Genomic DNA, 21,340 nt, shown 5'->3' with positions numbered 1-21,340 from the left:
CTGGTTTTAGAAACACCCTACATGTGGCTCTAATCTTTTGTATGAACGTTTGAAAGGGCTCAAGAGTAAAATAGCACCATGTGCATTTGATGCCCAATGTGGTGAATTACGCATCTTGTGCTGACAACTGTAGAAGATCTGAGGTGAAATAATAAATAGAACCTCCAAAGCCATTTGGGAAAATCATAAAGGTATTTATTGAGTGGAATGAGCATTTTGACCCCACTGGTACTTTGCTGAAATTAATGCGCAGCAAACCGTGCAAAGTGAAAATTGCAAGTTTTCCAAAGATATGCCTAGACTACTACACTACACTACTTGCATTGTCAGGCAGATTGTACTGGGTACGGAAATGCCATAAATGTGGACGTAAACTACTGTTTGGTTACGCTGCAGGGTTCAAAAGGAAAAGACCACTTTTTGGCTTTTGCAGTGCAGATTTTGATAGTTTACAGGTGCCATGTTGCTGTCAGACTCAGCCGTTTTCTGAGAACCATACCATTTTTATTTTTCTCTCAATGGAGCTGTTTAAAGTCTTATTTTTTGCCGGATGAGTTGCCATTGGTTCTATTTTGCGGTACATACAACTTTTTTATCACTTTTTATTTAGCTTTTTGGGAAGCAGGATAAAGAAAAGGCAGCAACTGCAGTTGCTATATATATATATATATATATATATATATATATACACACACACACACATTTTACCGCTTTTACAGAAAATATTTTTGGTAAAAAAATTATGATTTTGGGTCGCCATTATTTTTTCTGACATTGGTCTTGTTTGTGAGGTTTTTTTTTGTGGGATGAGGTGATGTTTTCATTAGTGCCATTTTGTGGTACATATACATTTTTGGTCGCTTGATATGTTTTTTGGGAAGTAAGGTAACCAAAAATGGCTGTTCTGGCATTTTTTTTTTACGGCGTTGGCCAGACGGAATAGATCATGTGGTATTTTTTATAGAGTCAGATGTTATGGACGAAGTGATACCTAATATGTTTTTTTTATATTTTTTTATTAGTATATGGATTAATGCATTTTTTGAAACTTTAAATTTTTGAGGTCATTTATCAAACTGGTGTAAAGTAAAATTGGCTTAGTTGCCTATAGCAACCAATTTAATTTTACCTTTCATTTTCTAAAGGAGCAGTTAAAAACGGAGGGTAGAATCTAATTGGTTGCTATGGGCAACTAAGCCAATTCTACTTTACACCAGTTTGATAAATGACTCCATTTAGAAACATAGAAACATAGAATGTGTCGGCAGATAAGAACCATTAAGAACCATTTGGTCCATCTAGTCTGCCCAATTATTGTTTATTTTTAGAAGACACTTTTCAACTTTCTTCTTGTATTGCAGGAAGCCAATTGGTTGAGAGAGGGAGTTCCTTATTAATATCTAAATAAGAATACCCCTTTAAAATGTTATCTAAATTCAATTAAATTAATAAAAGATAGGAAACACACACAGTATAATTATCACTTAAATAGGTTGACTAGAAACGGCAGCACTTTTGACAATGAGGTGTGTGTGGTATTGCTGCTTATTCAGTGGCATTGCTAGGCATTTAGATCCGGGGCCTGTGCCTCAGATTACAAGCATCGTGCCCCAAACCTCCAGCCAGCACCTAAGTAAGGAAATCTTCTATTTTTTTCATTGCCATACGCTGCTGCTGAGAGCATAAGGACTCCTCCTCTCAGGACTACAGGCTACAATGCCAAACCCTCACCCCAACCACTTGGGCCCTGTTCACATCAGCTTCACTAAAGGAAACAGCCACTTCTGCTCACAACAGAGGCACCACCCACCAGTCTTGAGTCTCCTGTAGAGCTGCTGCTCTATGCTAGTAAGTCGGCCACTACACAATGGCTTACACTAGTTTGGCTGAGTCCTCCCACAGCCCCCCATCACTCTTCCTGATAAAGACCCTGCAGCTCCATGCCTCTCCTGCCCTTGCAGCTCACAGTAGTAGTCGGGCAGACAGAGGAGGGGAGAGTCAGCAGACAGTGAAGATAGCAGCAAAGGACCAATACAAGAAACTTCAAAGACCTGTCCTGCGCTTCCCTCCTAAATTGCTCACCATTCCCTATAAAGTGTAGGGACCGAAAGCTTTACTGCTTGCATGACAGATGTCCATCCATCTACATAAAGGGTAAGTGTGATGTGTGTATTATGTTTGTGTTATATGTATGTATATATGTGTAATGTGTATCTATATACCTGTAATAATTGTTTTGTCATGTGTATGTATTTATACATGTGCAATGTGAATGCTAAAGGTTGCAGTGCATTTAAGGTAAAGGCACACAAAAGTGAAGAAAAAATCCAATAAATCCGGATAAACTGTTAGTTTTCATGGCCATTTAGAATAATTGTGTGTATCTATTTTCTGTTCGCCTATCTGTTTTTAATGACCGTTTTGCATCCATTTTTAATAGCTGTTAAAAATAGATGAATTCCATTGGCTGTTTTTAATCCCACCCCCTTCAGTGCCCTTAGTATATATTATGTACCTCCCCCACAGTGCCCTCACTATAACAGCCCCCATAGTTCCCCAGGCTAAATGTATTGCCCCATATTGATCCCAGTATAATTATTTTCCCCTCATAGTGTCCCCAGTATTAATACATTGCCCTCAGCATATATAGTGTCCCCAAAGTGTGCCACTTTTTAGACAGATTCTAGTTTCAGACAGTTGTGTATCTCTTCAAGGTGGATTTACATGGCCCGATTTTCGGGAATGACTGTTCCTGCAAACGCTTGTTGCCTACAATCTGCCCATCTAAATATGCTGCCAATTACCCAATGAACGAGTGAAAAGCTCATTCATCGGGTGATCCTGTAGTTCGTGCAGGCACCAACGATCATCATTTATGGGCAGCAGATTCTGCTGTCTAAACAGCAATCTGCTGCCCAGCAACAATGATTTTGTATAGGGACAATGGATCTTAGTAGTGATCCTTTGTCCTTATACTGTGAAGGAGATCAATGCAAGTAAATGCAGCAGTCTCCGTCACTGAACAAGCCGCCAACTGTTGGGAAGGAACTGTTCCTTCCCGACAATCGGTTGTAACATTGTGCCGTGTTAACCCGCCTTTACTTAGGACTTTTATGAAGTTTGGTTAGTCAAAACCATTGTCTGTATACACTGGTATTTGAGGAATACCTGTTACCTAAAATTGATAGGGCATGCTAATAGTTTTTACTAGCCAGTGGTGCTTCATGATGGATAATTGGTTAAACACTGGTGTAGTCACTGGTTAAACACAGAGAGTGGTTGGATATATATATTAGGCGGTTCCAGAGGTCACAAGGTAGGGCAATATTAGGGCCAGTAATAGGTTAATTTTACTATTTTTGTGCTGTGTGCCCTTAATTGATTTATGATGTGACATGGTGATCGCCACTGTTTGGCACTAACATTCTAGTGTCTACATGTGGTTACAATTTTTTTGGGAGGGAAGGAGGTTCAGCATATGCATCATATGCATTGAGGCTTGTGGCCCTGATCTTTTTAAAAGCTAGCAATGCCTCTCAGCTTGTCCTATAAATTGGGCTGAGCTGCAATATTAGACACCAATGGTACTCTTTTAAAGCCAAAACCAGGAGTAGATAAAAAAAAAAGTAGTATCTGTCTTTTAGGATGCCTGCACACAGTTCAGATTAAGCACTTTTCTTGTGTGGTTTTCCTGCAGATTTGATGCGGCTCTGCCGCAAATATTAGCCTTCCATTGAAAAGGGTGAAATCCGCAGGGAAAAAAATTACATTGACACTACAGGGAGCCATTATTACTGGGGGCACTATAGGGGTATTATATTTACTGGGGGTACTAGAATGCTGACATTTTTACATCTCAGGCTGCGATGTATGAGCGAGCGGCGAGGGACTGGGAGGAGGAGCTGGGGGCCGGCAATTGCGGCGGGGCCAGTGCAGTCATTGTACTCCGGCCCCGCCACTCCAGTGCTGCAGTATACAAATATAAAATGTCTCATTCAATTAAAAATGATTAAACATGCCCCCCCCACTTTTAATATTACCGTACACCCTAACAGGTTCTGTAGAATGCAGGCAGGCAGGCCGGGCGGCAGCGTAACTCCCTGATGTCACGTGCCTGCACCACCTACTTTATGAATGAAGCAGGCGGCGCAGGCATGTGACGTCAGTGAGTGACGCCTGCCTGCGTTGTACAGAAGCTGTTAGGGTGTACAGTAATATTAGGAGTGAGGGGGCATGTTTAATCACTTTTAATTGAATGAGACATTTTATATTTGTATACTGGAGCAATGGGAGGGGGAAATCTGTGGATGACAGTTTTATGGGGGACATCTGTGGATGGCACTGTTAAGGGGTGGAGGGTCTGTGGATGGCACTGTTATGGGCTGGGGGGTCTGTGGATGGCATTGTTATGGGGTGGGGGGTCTGTGCCATCCACAGATCCCCCATAACAGTGCCATCCACAGATCCCCATAACAGTGTCAGCCACAGATCCCTCATAACAGTGTCAGCCACAGATCCCCCCCCCTGTAACAGTATCCTTCACAGATCCCCCCATAACAGTGTCTGTCACAGATCCCCCCATAACAGTGCGGCATCCACAGATCCCCCCATAACAGTGCATCATCCACAGATCCCCCCATAACAGTGCGTCATCCACAGATCCCCCATAACAGTGCCATCCCCAGATCCCCCCATAACAGTGTCCTTCACAGATCCCCCCATAACAGTGTCCTTCACAGATCCCCCATAATAGTGCCATCCACAGACCACCATTAGTTCCAAACCCACCAAAAGCACACCTTTTGGTTAAAAATATATTTTTTCTTATTTTCCTCCCCAAAAACCTAGGTGCGTCTTATGGGACGGTGCGCCTTATAGGGCGAAAAATACGGTAGGTCAGACACTGTAGGCAACCCAATCATATCCAGACAGTAAACCACTTTTTTTTTTATAACGCATTAAAAAGTACCCCAAAATTCACAATATTCCAACAGACAAACAGAGGGCTTCTGTTACACACTGTTATTTCAGAAGTATAGTATTTGGGGGCATTGTAGTGCACAGCAGGCATAAGACAGAGACACCAGGAGGAGGAGGATAGAAAAGTGAGGAATGTAAGATGTCTGTGTGCCAAATTCTGCAGAGATGAGACATGGCTGAAAGAAGTCATCATGGTAGTTATGGCTGAATGAAGAAGATAAAGAAAGTCTACATCAGAGGAGACATTACTGCATGTAATAGGTATGTAGTGCTGTATTTTCCTGTATGTGTGATAGCGCTAAATGCTATGTCCATCCAAATATGTCTTTGGCACTGGAACCATGGGTTTGCATAAAAAATTTAACACATATTTATTTGGGCTTGGTCCACTAATCTATTACGACTCTAGCAATGTCCCCTGGGTCCTGGTGAACTCACATCCCCAAAAGCTTTTTCTAAACTTTCTAAAAAAACGAATAATGTTAAAGGGAACCTATCACCATGAAAATGCAATGTAAGCTACTGGCAGCAAAGATTCAGTAAAACATGTAATTTATTCATTTAAATTCCTGCTCATTCTGAGCTTTGAAGTCATGGAGGCTTCAACCTGACAGGTTTCCTTTAACAATGCCCCAACCAACATTAGTGATCTCCAGAGTCTGAGCGTTCAGCTGTTTCTGTCAGTCAAATATTGAATGTATCAACAGTATGTATGCGTGACCACTAGTGATGAGCGAGCATGCTCGGCCGAACTGCTGTTCGGCTCGAGCATCGCTATGCTCGGCAGATCTGAGTGCTCAGCCGAATAATTTGGGTGCTCGAATACAATTTAATACAATGAGAGTCAATACGAGAACACCAGGCACCCCCTGCTCGGAAGAGAAGAGGATGTCTAGTTCATAAAAAAAGGTTAGAAATTGATAGAAATCCCATCAAAATGGTTTGGAAACAGCATTAAGAGGATAGCTGGATGCGTCTTAGACTCCTATTATGTACGACATACAATAGACAACCACACAAAGGCTATATGCTAAAAGCCAGGTATGTACAAGCCATCCATCTATCCATGAGACAGATAACAGCCAGCATACCTTACAATGGCAGCCTTGTGCACTATGAGATATTCCAAATCAGCTCTCATCTGACTGAGAACCAGTAAACCTCAAAGTTATTTTGCATCTGCTGGATGGCTTGGGTGGACCTGCACATCTAGATCAATATCATTAGGGCGATAAAAAGTTTTCCGATTGTCGTAACATAATATTCAATAACCTTTCTATACAGTTTTGTAATGTAAAAACTCATTTGCATAAACATTGGCATTATGGAAAGACATGCAAATTAGCAGAATCTCTCATGAACAGCGCCCTCTACTAGTTGCATAGTGTTATGACAAGACTATTCACTCACAACAGCGAATAGTCTTGTCATAACACTATGCAACTAATAGAGAGCGCAGTTCATGAGTCATAATTCATGACTTATGAACAGCACCCTCTATTAGTTGCATAGTGTTATGACAAGACTATTCGCTAAGATCATATTCGCTATATTGCTCTATATTAGTTTTTTAGAATATTCGTAATATTCTAAAAAACGAATCTATAGCAATATAGCGAATATTATGTAATAATTATGTAGTAAGTCAGTGATAATATCTGACACTGGAAAAGCTGGGTAATAACTCAGTGTAGATCGCGAGTTATTACCCAGCTTTCCCAGTGTCAGATTTTATCACTGAGTTATTACCCAGATGTCCCAGTGTCATATATCATCCTAGTGTAGATCGCGAATATTCTAATCGCGAATTTTCCATGCAAAAGGCTACACTAATAAGCTTGTCATAAGACTCAGTCTAATATTCTTGTCAGAAGACTATGAAACCAATAGATGGCGCTATTGAATTATGAACAGCACCCTCTATTGGTTTTATAGTCTTCTGACAAGAATATTAGACTTGTCATAAGACTGTGAAACCAATAGAAAGCGCTGTTCCCATGCCCATGTTTATGCAAATTAGTTTTTACATGACAAAACTGTATAGAAAGGTTATTGAATATTATGTTAGGACAATCAGAAAACTTTTTGTTGCCCTAATGCTATTGATCTAGGTGTACAGGTCTACCCAAGCCATCTAACAGATGCAAAATAACTTTGAGGCTTACTGGCTCTCAATCAGATGAGAGCTGGTTTGGAATATCTTATGGTGCACAAGGCTGCCATTGTAAGGTATGCTGACTAAGCCTGTCATCTGCCTCATGGATATATTGATGGCTTGCACATACATGGCTTTTAGCATATAGCCTTTGTGTGGTTGTCTATTGTATGTCGTACGTAATAGGAGTCTAAGAGGCATCCAACTATCCTCTTAATGCTGTTTCCAAACCATTTTGATGGGGTTTCCATCAATTTTTAACTTTTTTTATGAACCAGACACCCTCTTCTCTTCCGAGCAGGGGGTGCCTGGTTGTCTCCCATTGACTTCCATTATACTCGGGTGCTCGGCCAAGCACACGAATATAGCAATGTGTTCGGGCCGAACACCCGAATACTTTGGTGCTCGATCATCACTAGTGACCACCACTATATTCAAACTCCTCCTCACTGCAGTAAAAATATATACTTAATCACCAGTCCGCAAAAAAATGCTGCAGGTCCGAGGAGTGTTGTGGGGTCGATCACACTTTCAAAGAATGTACATAAAAGATTCGGACCGCGCGGATCATAAATATAAGGTATAAAACAGGTTATTTTCTCTTCCTCCCTTCAAAAAGGTACCGAGGTCTGCAGATCTCCTACTGATGGATATCCTGCAACTTACAAAGAAAAACAATAGGGTAGATCCGTATGGTTGTACTGCCCTGTGATGCACAGATTGTACTTACACGGCACTCCACCAATCACGTGATACGCCTGTGATTGGTGGAGTGCCGTGTAAGTACAATCTGTGGATCACAGGGCAGTACAACCATACGGATCTACCCTATTGTTTTTCTTTGTAAGTTGCAGGATATCCATCAGTAGGAGATCTGCAGACCTCGGTACCTTTTTGAAGAGAGGAAGAGAAAATAACCTGTTTTATACCTTATATTTATGATACGCGCGGTCCGAATCTTTTATGTACATCCTCCTCACTGCAGTAGTACAGCAAGAGGTATAACTTAATGTGTAACTATATGCAGCGGTTAAAGTTGCACCGGGGTCTTGGTGCCACATAGGAAAATAACAGCAGCATAAAAAACGTGATGGAACACCTCTGGAACAAAGGAATTATGGATAATGTCAGAATTCCTTATTAAACCCTTTTTAGTGAATGCAATGCATTGTTTTAAGTTAATAAACCATATAGATATACGGTATAGTAATAGCAAAAGTGAAAACTGAACATTGCCACTTCATGATGTTATATTGGCTACCTTAAAAAAGTTTTTTTATACCAAACCCTTTATCTAGTCCAAGTGCCAGCTTGAAGAAACTACTGTGAGGTTAATTTTGGCATGGTCATGAGGCAAGATATATAAATAAATAATATTTCTTATAGGTAAAACTAAATATTTTCTTAATATATTAACATACTATATATACTGTGTGTGTGTGTGTGTATATATATATATATATATATATATATACATACATATATTTATATATACCGCATATATATATATATATATATATCTGGGACCTGCACCTATCTCCTGAACGAACCCCCTAAAGTGAAGTAGAGTGTACTGTGCAAGCATTGCCACTGCTATAAGAATTCCGAAAATAGCCGAACCCTGGCTTGGCTATTCCCGGCAGTCCCATAGAGGTGAATGGAGAGGTGGTCATGCATGCGTGGTGTTCTCTCCTTTCACTGCTATGGGAGCTCTGAAAATAGCTGACTGAGCATGGTGTGCTCACAAGCACTGTGTGCTCTCCTTCACTTCGGTGGCCTCTTTGGAGATAGTGGGTCAAAGTCTGAGATGAGGGGTTATCTGCTTTTTACTATTGATGACTTATCCTAAGGATAGGTCATCAATATCAGATCGGTGGAGGTCCAAATCCCAGCACCCCCGCCAATCAGCTGTTTGATGAGAAAACAGCGCCTCCTTCTCTGCTCTGCTTACCTGCTTGCCGCAAAAATTGCAGTGGCGAGCATGTGTAATTACAAGTATGGCGTCCCCATTCTATGGAACAGCTCTGTAGTATTCACTTGAACAGACAGAGATGTCCCAAGAAAGTGAATGGAGATGCCATACTTGTAATTACACCTTCTCTCCACTGCAATCACTGCGATGAGCAGGTAAGCAGAGCAGAGAAGGAATCGCTTGTATGAGCACTGCCTTCTCTTCAAACAGCAGATCAACGAGGGTGCCAGTGGTAAAAAAAAACTTCGATCTGATACTGATGACCTATCCTGAGGATAGGTCATCAATAGTAACAAGCGGACAACCCCTTTAAGTCATGAATGTAAAAAAGTAACAAGTATCCTATGGTTAAACTTATCCTATCCCATATATTACTTAGAAGATGCATACACATTGTTTCTAATTTTGTCTCAGTAGGAAGACTAATAATGTACATAAAAATTATGTATTCAAATATAATAGTCTCTTTTACAGGTGGAAATGACCTTAAAAATTTGTGTGAAATGTATATTTGTCTTTAACTGAAAGTGTGCCAACATTTCTGCATGATATTTTTATCATCCCTTCTGACTGAATATAAAATCTCAGTTCCATGATTACCATAATGTAGGTAAATGTAATTGTTAAGGACTAGGAAGCTCCTCATTTTCTATAAGGTAATCCTTCTTTAAAAATCTAGTACCCCTGACCATCCTCCATACTCCAAGATAAGCATCTTTTAACGGACTACTGCCGTCTTCATCAGAAGTCTTTGCTGGACCATGTGATTTCAAAACTGCAGCCAATGTGCTTCCTTTCTTTTCTTCAGTGGGATTCTCAGTTTCAGTCACTGACTTTTCTTGTGCATTTCCTTCAGAACTATTGTCCTGTAAAATTTCTTCCATGACAAAAGGTGGAGGCTGTCCAGCTTGAGGCTCCTTTTCATCTTTAATTGCTTCCTTTTCCAGATCTTCATAGTTGATCTGTCTCCTCATCTCAAAATATTTGGCCACACAGTAGATTAAGGACCCAAATGTGTTGACGACGACACCGGCTATGAAAAGGGAAGTCGGTGCCACATCATCAAAGGCAAGCATGCCTACTGTAATGGTGACAATGCTCTTTACTACTCCAACAAAACTTGTTGTGACGGCTGAATTGATATATGTACAATGTAGTGTGGTAAAATTCATGGCGCAACCAATTAGAGTACATGCAATGAAAGTACAAACCATGGCTGGGTCTTTCCAACCTGGAAAAGACCATGCCTTGATCATGTCCAAACTGGCAAAGGAGAATATTAGGAGCAGAGGAGTTGAAGTAATGGCAACTATGTACTGCGCAGTCACAGGCCCATGTTCACTATCTGTACTTGTCTTTTGGATAATTACAAGAAAAGCAGAATGAACTAATACAGCCAGCACTCCCGTTATGTATCCTACAACTTCTCCGCTCAGGTCACCGGCCCCTGTTTGAAATATAAGATAAAACCATTTAGTTCAAACACAAAACTAAACATGTTTAAGAACAATATCTTATTTCACAATGAATAATGGAACTAAGGCAAAATAATATAATAAATAACAATATAATAAATAACCATTACAAAACATAAATTTAACCTCTATATGTTAAAGCATGTTTCCAGAGATCTACACAACATGAAAACCTCATGGGCTATATAGCTCAGTGTGTCATTTCAAATTTCTAATCTAGTATTAAACGATGAGTGTATTATGCTGTATATTAGCATCATTTACTTGCAATCTATACTCTCCATGTATTTCAATAAAAGGCAGAATGGGAGAGATGTGAATCACTAAAGCTCTACACTTTGTTGAGAAAGAGATGGCTAAGTAATAGAGAATGATCAATATAACTTCAATATCTCGCGTATCTTACCCAAGGGATTTATAAGCTGTGTGCCTATAGTGGAAATCTGTTACATTCGTGTTCACTAGAAAATTGACAATATACAAGAAGGCAATGTCTCCCTCTGCAGTGTGAGCAGGGGTTGGAGAGGAGAGAGAATTATAATAGGCTCGAAGAATTGGAGACCGGTGACTAGGCTGTATCTTCACTAAATCTGTAACATGCAGGCTATGATAACTACTTCCTGTTGAATAAAGAAGAATGAGGTCTACAGATAAAGTAATTTTTGAAGGGAAATACTTCACAAAAGATCATACAGGAAGATCTAAAAGCACTGTGAAGTTCTTTTTTTTTTTTCACTTGGGGAGCATTCTCCAATTACCTGTACAGATTTTTAGAGATGGACAACGTTTGTGATAATGCAGGTCCTTCACAAATTACAAATAACTTCAATCAAAATGAATGTTTAGCATTGGTAGCTCTCTGTGAATAGCCCCTTAATCTATTTACTACTAATGAGATGAGCCACGATTATTAAGAGGCACACACATCTTAATTGTAGCACACCTCTACAGGTCCATGCACCAAACCTGAAATCTATGCCATCAAGGCAGTGCAGGGCACAAAAGGCAAAAAAAAGTTGCAAAAATGTTGTATAAGCTGGGCATTCCCTAATCTTTGCAAAATTTGCAACATTGCAGTGCATCTTATAAAATACTAGTGAGTGCTTCCATTATGGGGGGAGTGAAGCACTGTCGGTACTCACCTCTCCATGATTGATCTTCTCTGGGAGCAGCACTGCACTGTCCTGACTGCGTACAGCTACAGTCAGTCAGATGAAATTGGGGTAGTGGGGTCTGACATGGAGTTCTGATCTGAGGTTGGATGTGGGTGTCATGGTCTAACGAGGGTCTGATTTGAGGCCTGATATGGGGGTCTCACATGAAGGTGTAAAGGTGGTCTGATCTGAGGGCTGATATGGAAGTCTGACATGAAGGTCTAAAGCGGGTCTGATATGGGGGGGTCTAACATGAATGTCTTATGGGGGTCTGATCTGAGGATCTGATATGGGGGTCTGATTTGAGTATCTGATATGGGGCACTGATCTAAGGTGCGATATGGGAGTCCGATCTGAGGATCTAATATGGGGGAATCTGAAATGGAGTCCTGATCTGAGGTTTGAAGCCTGATATGGGGGTTTCAAATGAAGGTCTAAAGGTGGTCTGATATGGGGGTCTAACATTAATGTCTGATGGGAGTCTAATCTGAGGACCTGATATGGGGTCTGATCTGAGGATCATATATGGGGTCTGATTTGAGGTTCTAATATTGGGGTCTTATTTAAGGATCTGATATGGGGGACTGATCTGAGGTGCGATATGGGAGTCTGATCTGATATGTGGATCTGATCTTAAAGGTAAGGGGGTATTTTTTGTACTGGTGCACAATATAAAGGGGTATTGAGGGCACTGTTAATACTATGCACTCTGGGAGATAATTATTTCTACTGGTGGGACTTTGGTGAGCACTATTTCTGTGGAGGGCACCCTGGCATAGTTTCAGCTTGGCACAATTATTTTTGGGGGACGTTCTGTGTAGACTATTAGTGCCAGGGACACCATTTGCTTAACGCAGTTATTTTTAGGGCACTATGTGCCAATAACTATCTGTGTGGTAGAGGGGTGTTCAGGTGATGGAAAAGTAGGAAACGCTACAGAGACAAGAGATGGATGAGGAAAGAGAATATATACATATATCAGATGAGATGTCACTGTATGTAAAAAGCATGCGGCGCTGTATTCTCCTGCATGTTTTGTAGCGCTGTATGTAATGTTTTTCAAGAATGTCTTTCACAGTAGTGCAAGTGGGAAGAGGTTAGGTTGAAAATTTGGCATGGGTGGAGGGTGCCGTTTCAATTTTTGCCTCAGTGCACCTCTATCCCTTGCCACAAAGCACTGAGTGAAAACGGGGTCCCAAGCTGAACTCTTGCACCAGGGCCATGAGCTTTTAGCTACACCCCTGTTGATAAATGTCCTCCTACATGTAAAAAATGACTAACATTTCAGCACATTTCTCTTTTATTCAACAGGGGTCCATAAATTAGGAAACAGGCTTAAAAGTCCCATTGATATAGTGACCTATAAAGATCCAACTTGGACATTGAAATGGTTTATATAAACAAAATATTGGATATTGTGAAAATGGAAATTCATAAAACTTCGGACATTCATTTCTGGACCTCACCTTCTGCATTTGTTCAGGCACAGGTATGGAGCTAGTAATACTTAGATTAGCTTTCTGAGCAGATCTCAATGTGGTATAGCTATAGTATATGGAATATATGATATCTACTTGCTAGCACACAGCTCTGCCCTCAGCATGTCTAGCCCTGTTAATCAAGTGGAGAGAGAATATGCAGAGCACAAAGGGTTTTACAAAGCAGTGCTCAAAGGATTCAGCCCCGCCACCTAGTGCTAGAAATTCTCATTTGCATATGAGTAAAAACACAGATTTCTCTGCAGCTGTTTATAGTACACGCAAAACAAAGCTATCATTTTAATCAGCATGATGAGCCCTACCAGGCAGTATGTCTGGTTTACTAGGGTTGATCTTGGTAACAGAGCCTCTTTAATAGAGTTGAGCGGACACTTGGATGTTCGGGTTCGACGGGTTCGGCCGAACTTCACAAAAAAGTTCGAGTTCGGGACCCAAACGTGACCCGAACTTGACCCCAAACCCCATTGAAGTCAATAGAGACCCGAACTTTTGAGCACTAAAATGGCTGTAAAAATGTCATGGAAAGGACTAGAGGGCTGCAAATGGCATCAAAATGTGGTTAAGAGCATGACAAGTGCTCTATAAACAAATGTGGATAGGGAAATGACTTTAAATAACATAAAATACGTAAAAATAAAAAATAATAATCTTGATCTAGGAGAACGAGGTCCATATGGAGTAGGAGGTTGAGGAGGCGGTGGATGTGGCGGTGTAGGTTGAAGCGGCGGTGGAGGAGAAGGAGGAGGTAGCCTACACTGCTTTTTTGTTTTAAATGTATTTCTATTTATTTATTTATTAGGGTACACCCCAAAACATTGGGAAATATAACCTGTGATAACCCCCTCTAGTCATGCTAAACACATGTTTAGACAATACACTGGCTGCAGGGCAGGCCAGCACCTCCAAGGTGTAAAGGGCAAGCTCAGGCCATGTGCTCAATTTGAAGACCCAGAAGTTGCAGGGGGCAGACCCATCAGTCAGTTCATGTAGGCGTGTGCAAAAATACTGCCCCACCAAGTCGCACGTCCCCGTGATGTTCACGATACAATTGGATATCTGCTCTATCAACTTTCGATGTTCTTTTCTGCGCCTACCATGTTGATCACGGTTAGCAGCGAATTAGGGTTCCACGCCGGAGAGGGAGCGTGAGAAAGAGAGACCACATCCAAGGGAGATCTGTGACGGACTGAACCGTCACTGGGGCTGCTGGAGAAGCCTGAGGGCCAGCCTCCTTCCTATAGACTATGAACAGAGAACTATGGAGACCCCCTAAGACCTTTTGGGGTTACAAGGAACTATGAACCCTGATTTATGTGTGTATTTATAGGCCACATATTTCCTATTGCCCATTAAAAAGGCATGGTGTGGATTCAGCAACACAAAAAGGGTTAACTCTGCACTGAGACTCCCACTGATTGTGTTAGTGATGGGTTTAAGATAGTTGATTATAATAGCAGCCGACTCCTAGATGAGTAGATCACCATATGATACACTCAGGAGATAATCCCATCACATGTGTCTCCACTGTCCCTATTCATTCATTATGGAGGGGGTGAAGATGTCTGTTTGCATGTTGTGTTTGTTAATTGTGTCACAGACAATGCCATTGTTTTTGTTGAATAGGGTTAGTTTTTGTGTTTAAACTGTAAAGGATTGGCTGCGATGTCATGTCCTCAGTTCCCAACCAGGTCCACGGGGGTGGTACCCTTGTTGGAAAATGTGTATATAAGTCAATGCTTGTGTGTTCAATAAAGAGTTCCTGTTTTACATTCAACATAGAGCCTCGTCTCATGTGTATGGGGATTGCTATACGCTGCATACTCCCCTGGCTATAACTCCTAGCTCTTGTAAGAGCTGTTCCTGCTCTCTGGATTTAGGAGAGGTTCACCCACTGGAGCCTGGAGCCTTGTCGTAGGTCCAGGGTGGGTAGGAGATGGTGAGACCTCAACCAAACTTCGGCGGTTCGTGGGGTCTGCAGTGCTTACGGTGTCAAGTGGAGTGCTTGGAGTCCTCGGGAAGCACTAGGAGCATCCATCGACGGAGGTACCTGGTCGGGGTGCCAGGAGATCCGTTACAAGATTAATGGATGAAATTTAATTGTGATTGAGTGGAAATGTGGGGCAAATTATTAAAGCAGAAGAATTGAAGGAAAGGAGGGGGCACGCGGCAATTACCCACTCCCGACTCGAGGAGGTAGTGACGATAAATAACAATACAGGACTCTTAAGATGCCCTGTTATTGGAATGATTAATAAAAAATGTCACTGTGGTATTTTGGATTTGGAAACGTTAGCCAGGTGAGGCCCTGCTGCCGCTTTGTTGACTCTAGATAACTTCTGCCTGATCGCACGTCTCCGTGACGTCCACGATCCATTTGGATATTTTCTCTATCAACTTTCGATGTTCTTTTCTGAGCCTACCATGTTGATCATGGTTATCGGCGAATCAGGGTTCCATGCCGGAGAGGGAGCGTGAGAAAGGGATACCACATCCAAGGGAGGTCAATGGCTGCAATGTGATCTAGCTAAAATGTGGGACAAGTTATTAAAGCAGAAGGATCGAATGAAAGGGCCAATTAAAGACGAGTTTTACAAATTTAATTCCCTGTCACCTATGCAGAGCAGGGGTTTTTCATCGCCAGAAATGTGTTAATGTCACCCACCAATGGAACAGATGATTTTTAAAAATTTCGGTCCGTGTCACCTATGCAGAGCAGGGGTTTATTCACGGCAAAAATTGTAAAAAGTCACCCAAGAATGTAACAGAAAAATTAGTGAAATGTATTAACCTGTCTACTAGGTAGAGAAGGGATATATCACAGCCAAAAATTGGTGAATTTCACCCGAATATGTAACAGACAAATTAATGTTTTTTTTTTTACCTGTCTACTAGGTATAGCAGTGGTATATCACACCGAAAAATTGGTGAATTACACCCGAATATGTAATAGACAAATTAGTGAAATGTTACCTGTCTACTAGGTAGAGCAGGGGTATATCACACCCAAAAAATTGTGAATTTCACCCGAATATGTAACAGACAAATTAATGACATTTTTTTAACTGTCTACAAGGTATAGCAGTGGTATATCACAGCCAAAAATCTATGAATTTCACCCGAAAATGTAATAGACAAATTAGTGAAATGTTTTGACCTGTCTACTAGGTACAGCCGGGGTATATCACACCCAAAAATTGGTGAATTTCACCCGAATATGTAACAGACAAATTAGTGAAATGTTTTTAACTGTCAACTAGGTACAGCCGGGGTATATCACACCCAAAAAGTGGTAAATTTCACCCGAAAATGAAACAGACAAATTAGTGAAATAACATAAAATACGTACAAATAAAAAAATAAAAAACTTGATTTATGAGGTAGAGGCCCATATGGAGTAGGAGTTTGAGGAGGCGGTGGACGTAGCGGTGTAGGTGGAAGCGGTGGTGGAGGAGGACGAGGTAGCCAACACAGTTTTTTGGTTTAAATTTTTATTTTTTATTTTTTAATTAGGGTACAACAATGAGCAATTGCGCTGTAGTATAACAATGGCTGGTTAAGGCCGGTATACATGTCTATTCTGCACTAGGTACGGACAAGTCCTGTGGGATCCATGCCTGGTTCATTTTAATGAACGTGAGCTTGTCCACATTGGCTGTGGGCAGGCGGCTGCGCTTGTCTGTGATAACGCCCCCTGCTGTGCTAAACACACATTCAGACAATACACTGGCTGCAGGGCAGGCACCCAAGCACCTCCAAGGCGTAAATGGCAAGCTCAGGCCATGTGCCCAATTTGAAGACCCAGAAGTTGAAGGGGGCAGACCCGTCATTCAGTACGTGTAGGCGTGTGCACACATACTGCTCCACCATGTTGCTGAAATGCTGCCTCCTTCTAAGACATTCCATATCAGCTGGTGGTGCTGGTTGTTGTGGCGTGCTGGCAAAGCTTTTCCACATTTCGGCCATGCTAACCCTGCCTTCTGAGGTGCTGGTGGGTTCCCCAGATACGTTGGCGACCTCTTCCTTCTCCTCTGCCTTCGCCTTGTGCTTCCACTGTGCCCCCGCTGTCAGGTGGGAATGCCACCAGCAGCGCGTCTACCAGCGTGCGCTTGTACTCGTGCATCTTACGATCACTCTCCAGTGACGGAATTAAGGACGGTACGTTGTCCTTGTAATGGGGATCCAGCAGCGTGGCCACCCAGTAATCAGCACAAGTTAGAATGTGGGCAACTCAGTGGTAGTTGCGGAGACACTTCAGCATGTAATCGCTCATGTGTGCCAGGCTGCGCAGAGGCAACGAAAAGCTGTCCTCTGTGGGAGGTGTATCGTCTGTGTCCTCTGTATCCACCCAGCCACGCACCAGTGATGGCCATGAGCTGGTTTGGGTGCCACCCTGCTGTGAACACGGTTCCTCCTCCTCCATCTCCTCATCCTCCACCTCGTCATCCTCCAGAACTGTGCCCTGGCTGGACAATTGTGTACCTGGCATTTGTGGGTGCAGGAACCCACCCTCGGAGCCACTTGTGAATGACTGGCCGGAAACCCTATGAAATTATCCCTCTTCCTCCTCCTCCTGTGCCACATCCTCTTCCATCATCGCCAGCAGCGTTTTTTCAAGGAGGCATAGAAGTAGGATAGTAATGCTGAGAACAACATTATCGGCACTGGCCATGTTGGTGGAGTACTCGAAACAGCGCAACAAGGAAGACAGGTCTCGCATGGAGGCCCAGTCATTGGTGGTGAAGTGGTGCTGTTCCACAGAGCGACTCACCCGTGCGTGCTGCAGCTGAAACTCCACTATCGCCTGCTGCTGCTCGCACAGTCTGGCCAGCATGTGCAAGGTGGAGTTCCACCTTGTGGGTACGTCGCATATGAGGCGGTGAGTGGAAGGCTGAAGTTACACTGCAGCGCTGAGAGGCGAGCAGCAGCAGGGTGAAAACGCAGAAAGTGCGCACAGGCTGCCCGCTTTTTCTGCAGCAGCTCTGACATATCGGGGTCATTTTTAAGGAACCTCTGCACCACCAAATTCAGCACATGTGCCAGGCAAGGGATGTGCATCAAAACGCCTAGTCCCAGAGATGCTACGAGATTTTGCCCATTATCTCACACCACCAGGCCGGGCTTGAGGCTCACTGGCACCAACCACTCATCGGTCTGTTGTTCAAGGTCCGTCCACAGCTCCTGCGCGGTGTGGGGTTTGTCCCCCAAACAGATACGTTTTAAAACTGCCTGCTGTCGTTTACCCCTGGCTGTGCTGAAGTTGGTGGTGAAGGTGTTACACTGACCGGATGAGGAGCCGGTAGAGGATGAGGAAGTGGAGTAGGAGGAGGAAGCAACAGGAGGCAAACTGAAGCGCCCTGCAATCCTCGGTGGTGGAAGGACATGCGCCAAACTGCTATCCGCCTCAGGCCCAGCCACCACTGCATTTACCCAGTGTGCTGTTATGGAGATATAACGTCCCTGACCGTGCTTACTGGTCCACGTATCCGTAGTTAGGTGGACCTTGCCACAGATGGCATTGCGCAGTGCACACCTGGTTTTGTCCCCCACTTTGTTGTGCAGGGAAGGGATGGTACGCCTGGAAAAGTAGTGGCGGCTGGGCACGACGTACTGTGGGACAGCCACCGCCATAAGGCTTTTAAAACTCTCCGTCTCCACTAGACGGAATGACAGCATTTCAAAAGACAGTAATTTTGAAATGCTGGCATTCAGGGCCAGGGATCACGGGTGGGTAGGGGGGTACTTCCTCTTCCGCTCCAGTGTTTGGGAGAAGGAGAGCTGAACGCTTCTGTGGGACATTGCGGAGATGCTTGGTGACCCAGGTGGTGTTGCTGGCAGATCCTCTGTTTGCAGGGTGGCAGGTGGCACTGTCACTCCAGAGGTGGATGAAGAGGCCGAGACTGCAGCACAAGAGGAAGCAGGAGGAGCCAGAGACCTTTCTTGGTTTTTGCAGGTTGTGCTCAGGTTTGAACGTTTATGCCTCGCTTCAGGCTCTGATTGCACAGCATGCAAACCACTTGTGTCTTGTCATCAGCACATTGTCTGAAGAACTGCCACGCCAGGGAACTCCTTGGAGCTTGCTTTGGTGTGCTCGGTCCCTTGCTGTGGCGGGCAGTAGCAGGCGTACTGTCTAGAGGACAGCCGCACCGCTTTTGCTGTGCTGGTGGCTCTGTGTGACCACCGCCTCTTCCTCCAAACTACACAGGTCACTTGCATGACCTTGATTCCATGTGGGATCGAGGACCTCATCGTCCTCCTCATCATCTTCCACCCAGTCTTCACCCCTGCCCTCCTTGTCGGTCTGCACACTTTCGAAAGCCACAGCAGTTGGCACCTATGTTTCATCATCATCCGAGACGTGCTGCGATGGTCCTCCCATGTACTCATCTTGAAAGATAAGTGGTTGGGCATCGGTGCACTCAATCTCTTCCACTTCTGGGGCAGGGCTAGGTGAATGGCCCTGGGAAACCATGCTAGCAGAGTCATCAAAAAGCAGAAGAGACTGCTGCATGACTTGGGGCTCAGACTGCTTGGCTGATTTGCAAGGCGGTGAGGTGATAGACTGATGGACATCGGCTGCAGGTGCCAACTCTGATCTTTCAGCGGGAGACTGGGTGGGAGACAATGTAACGGAACTGGAGGCACTGTCAGCAACCCAATGTACTATCGCCTGTACTTGTTTTGGCCTCACCATTCGTAGAGCCGCATTAGGCCCAACCAAATACAGCTGAAGGTTCTGTCGCCTACTCCCATCTGAGGAAGGTGTTTCACTTGTGCGTGTAGCTGGCACAGATCGACCACGTCCTCTCCCTGCAACAGGAGCTCCACCAGCAGCACCACGACCGGGGCCACGTCCCTTATTTGACGCTCTCCTCATATTTCTAATATTTAGGATCTTGCCCAAAATGGGTGTTTTTTTTTATACCAGAATAGCACAGCAGTATCTAAAGCGTGTATCTCACACTGACAGATGCATACAAGGCCGCAAATTAAGTATTTTTCCCAAAATTTGTGTTTTTAAAAACCACGAAAATTATAGCTGTATTTCTAGCTTAAATTGCACACTGACTAATGCGGCAGAGGCCCCAGATGGAGGGTATTGCAAAAAATGGGTGTGTTTTAAAACCCAGAAAATTATTGAAGTATTTCAAGCTTGTTTTAACAATAACAGATGCAGCAAGGGCTGCAATATTAAGTACTTTGCCCAAAATGGGTGTTTTTTTAATAAAAGAATATGCAAAGGGACCAGATGTAGGATATTGCCAAAAATGTGTGTTTTTGTAAACCCAGATTATTATTATTATTATTATTAAGTATTTCAAGCTTGGATTTGAATGTCACAAAAGCACATATGCTGTGCTGGTGCACTGAGCTTGCATAAAATGGAAGCCGCCACCCACCTAACTGACGGATAAAAGTTCTTTTTCTGTGTCACTGGGCTCAGGGCAGGGTAAAAAGATTGTGCACTGCACCCACAAAACTAAATCTAGGTAGATCGCTGAGTTAACAAGCATTTCTGATTAAAGATTCTTTCCTATTCTCTCCCTCACAGCAGCAGCATCCTCTCCCTACACTAGTAACAGCAGAGTGACGTGCAGCGCTACGTGACTCCAGCTTATATAGAGGCTGGGTCACATGCTGCACTGGCCAATCACAACATGCCATTAGTAGGCATGGCTGTGATGGCTTCTAAGGGCACAGAGTTAAACGCTTGTTGATTGGCTGCTCTACAGCCTTTCAAAAAGCGCCATAAAATAGCTGAACACCGAACCCGAACCCAAACTTTTACTGAAATGTTCGGGTTCGGGTCTAAAAATACTAAAGTTCAGTACGAACCCGAACTTTACAGTTCGAGTTCGCTCAACCCTACTCTTTAATATTGCATACATTGTAGTAGGAAGTGGGAAAAAAATTCCAAATAGGGTGTAATGTGAAACAAAAAAACTAAAATGCTATTCCGTCACAGTTTTAAGGGTTTTATTTTTACAGCGTTCACTATGCAATAAAACTGACTTCTGCTCTTTATTTTGTATAAAGTTATAGAATTTGCTCCTTTATTCTATACAAAATTCGCTATATCCCAGTTCAGTGCTGCCACCTGCTGGCAT

General features: G+C 43.0%; 1 protein-coding gene across 1 annotated transcript in view; it reads right to left on the bottom strand.

Moving 5' to 3' along the window:
• Window positions 1-9,730: 9,730 nt before the first annotated feature.
• Window positions 9,731-21,340, bottom strand: part of SLC35D3 (solute carrier family 35 member D3) — a 68,914-nt gene continuing 57,304 nt past the window's right edge. The window contains exon 2 of the mRNA XM_040427054.1: window positions 9,731-10,554. Coding sequence (XP_040282988.1) covers window positions 9,731-10,554 — 824 coding nt within the window. The remainder of the gene's footprint in view (window positions 10,555-21,340) is intronic.

The sequence above is a fragment of the Bufo bufo genome, chromosome 4, assembly GCF_905171765.1.
Source record: "Bufo bufo chromosome 4, aBufBuf1.1, whole genome shotgun sequence".
In the NCBI taxonomy this organism is placed as follows: domain Eukaryota; kingdom Metazoa; phylum Chordata; class Amphibia; order Anura; family Bufonidae; genus Bufo; species Bufo bufo.
Note: the sequence above shows the minus strand (reverse complement) of the source record. Positions and strands in the feature narration are given on the sequence as shown.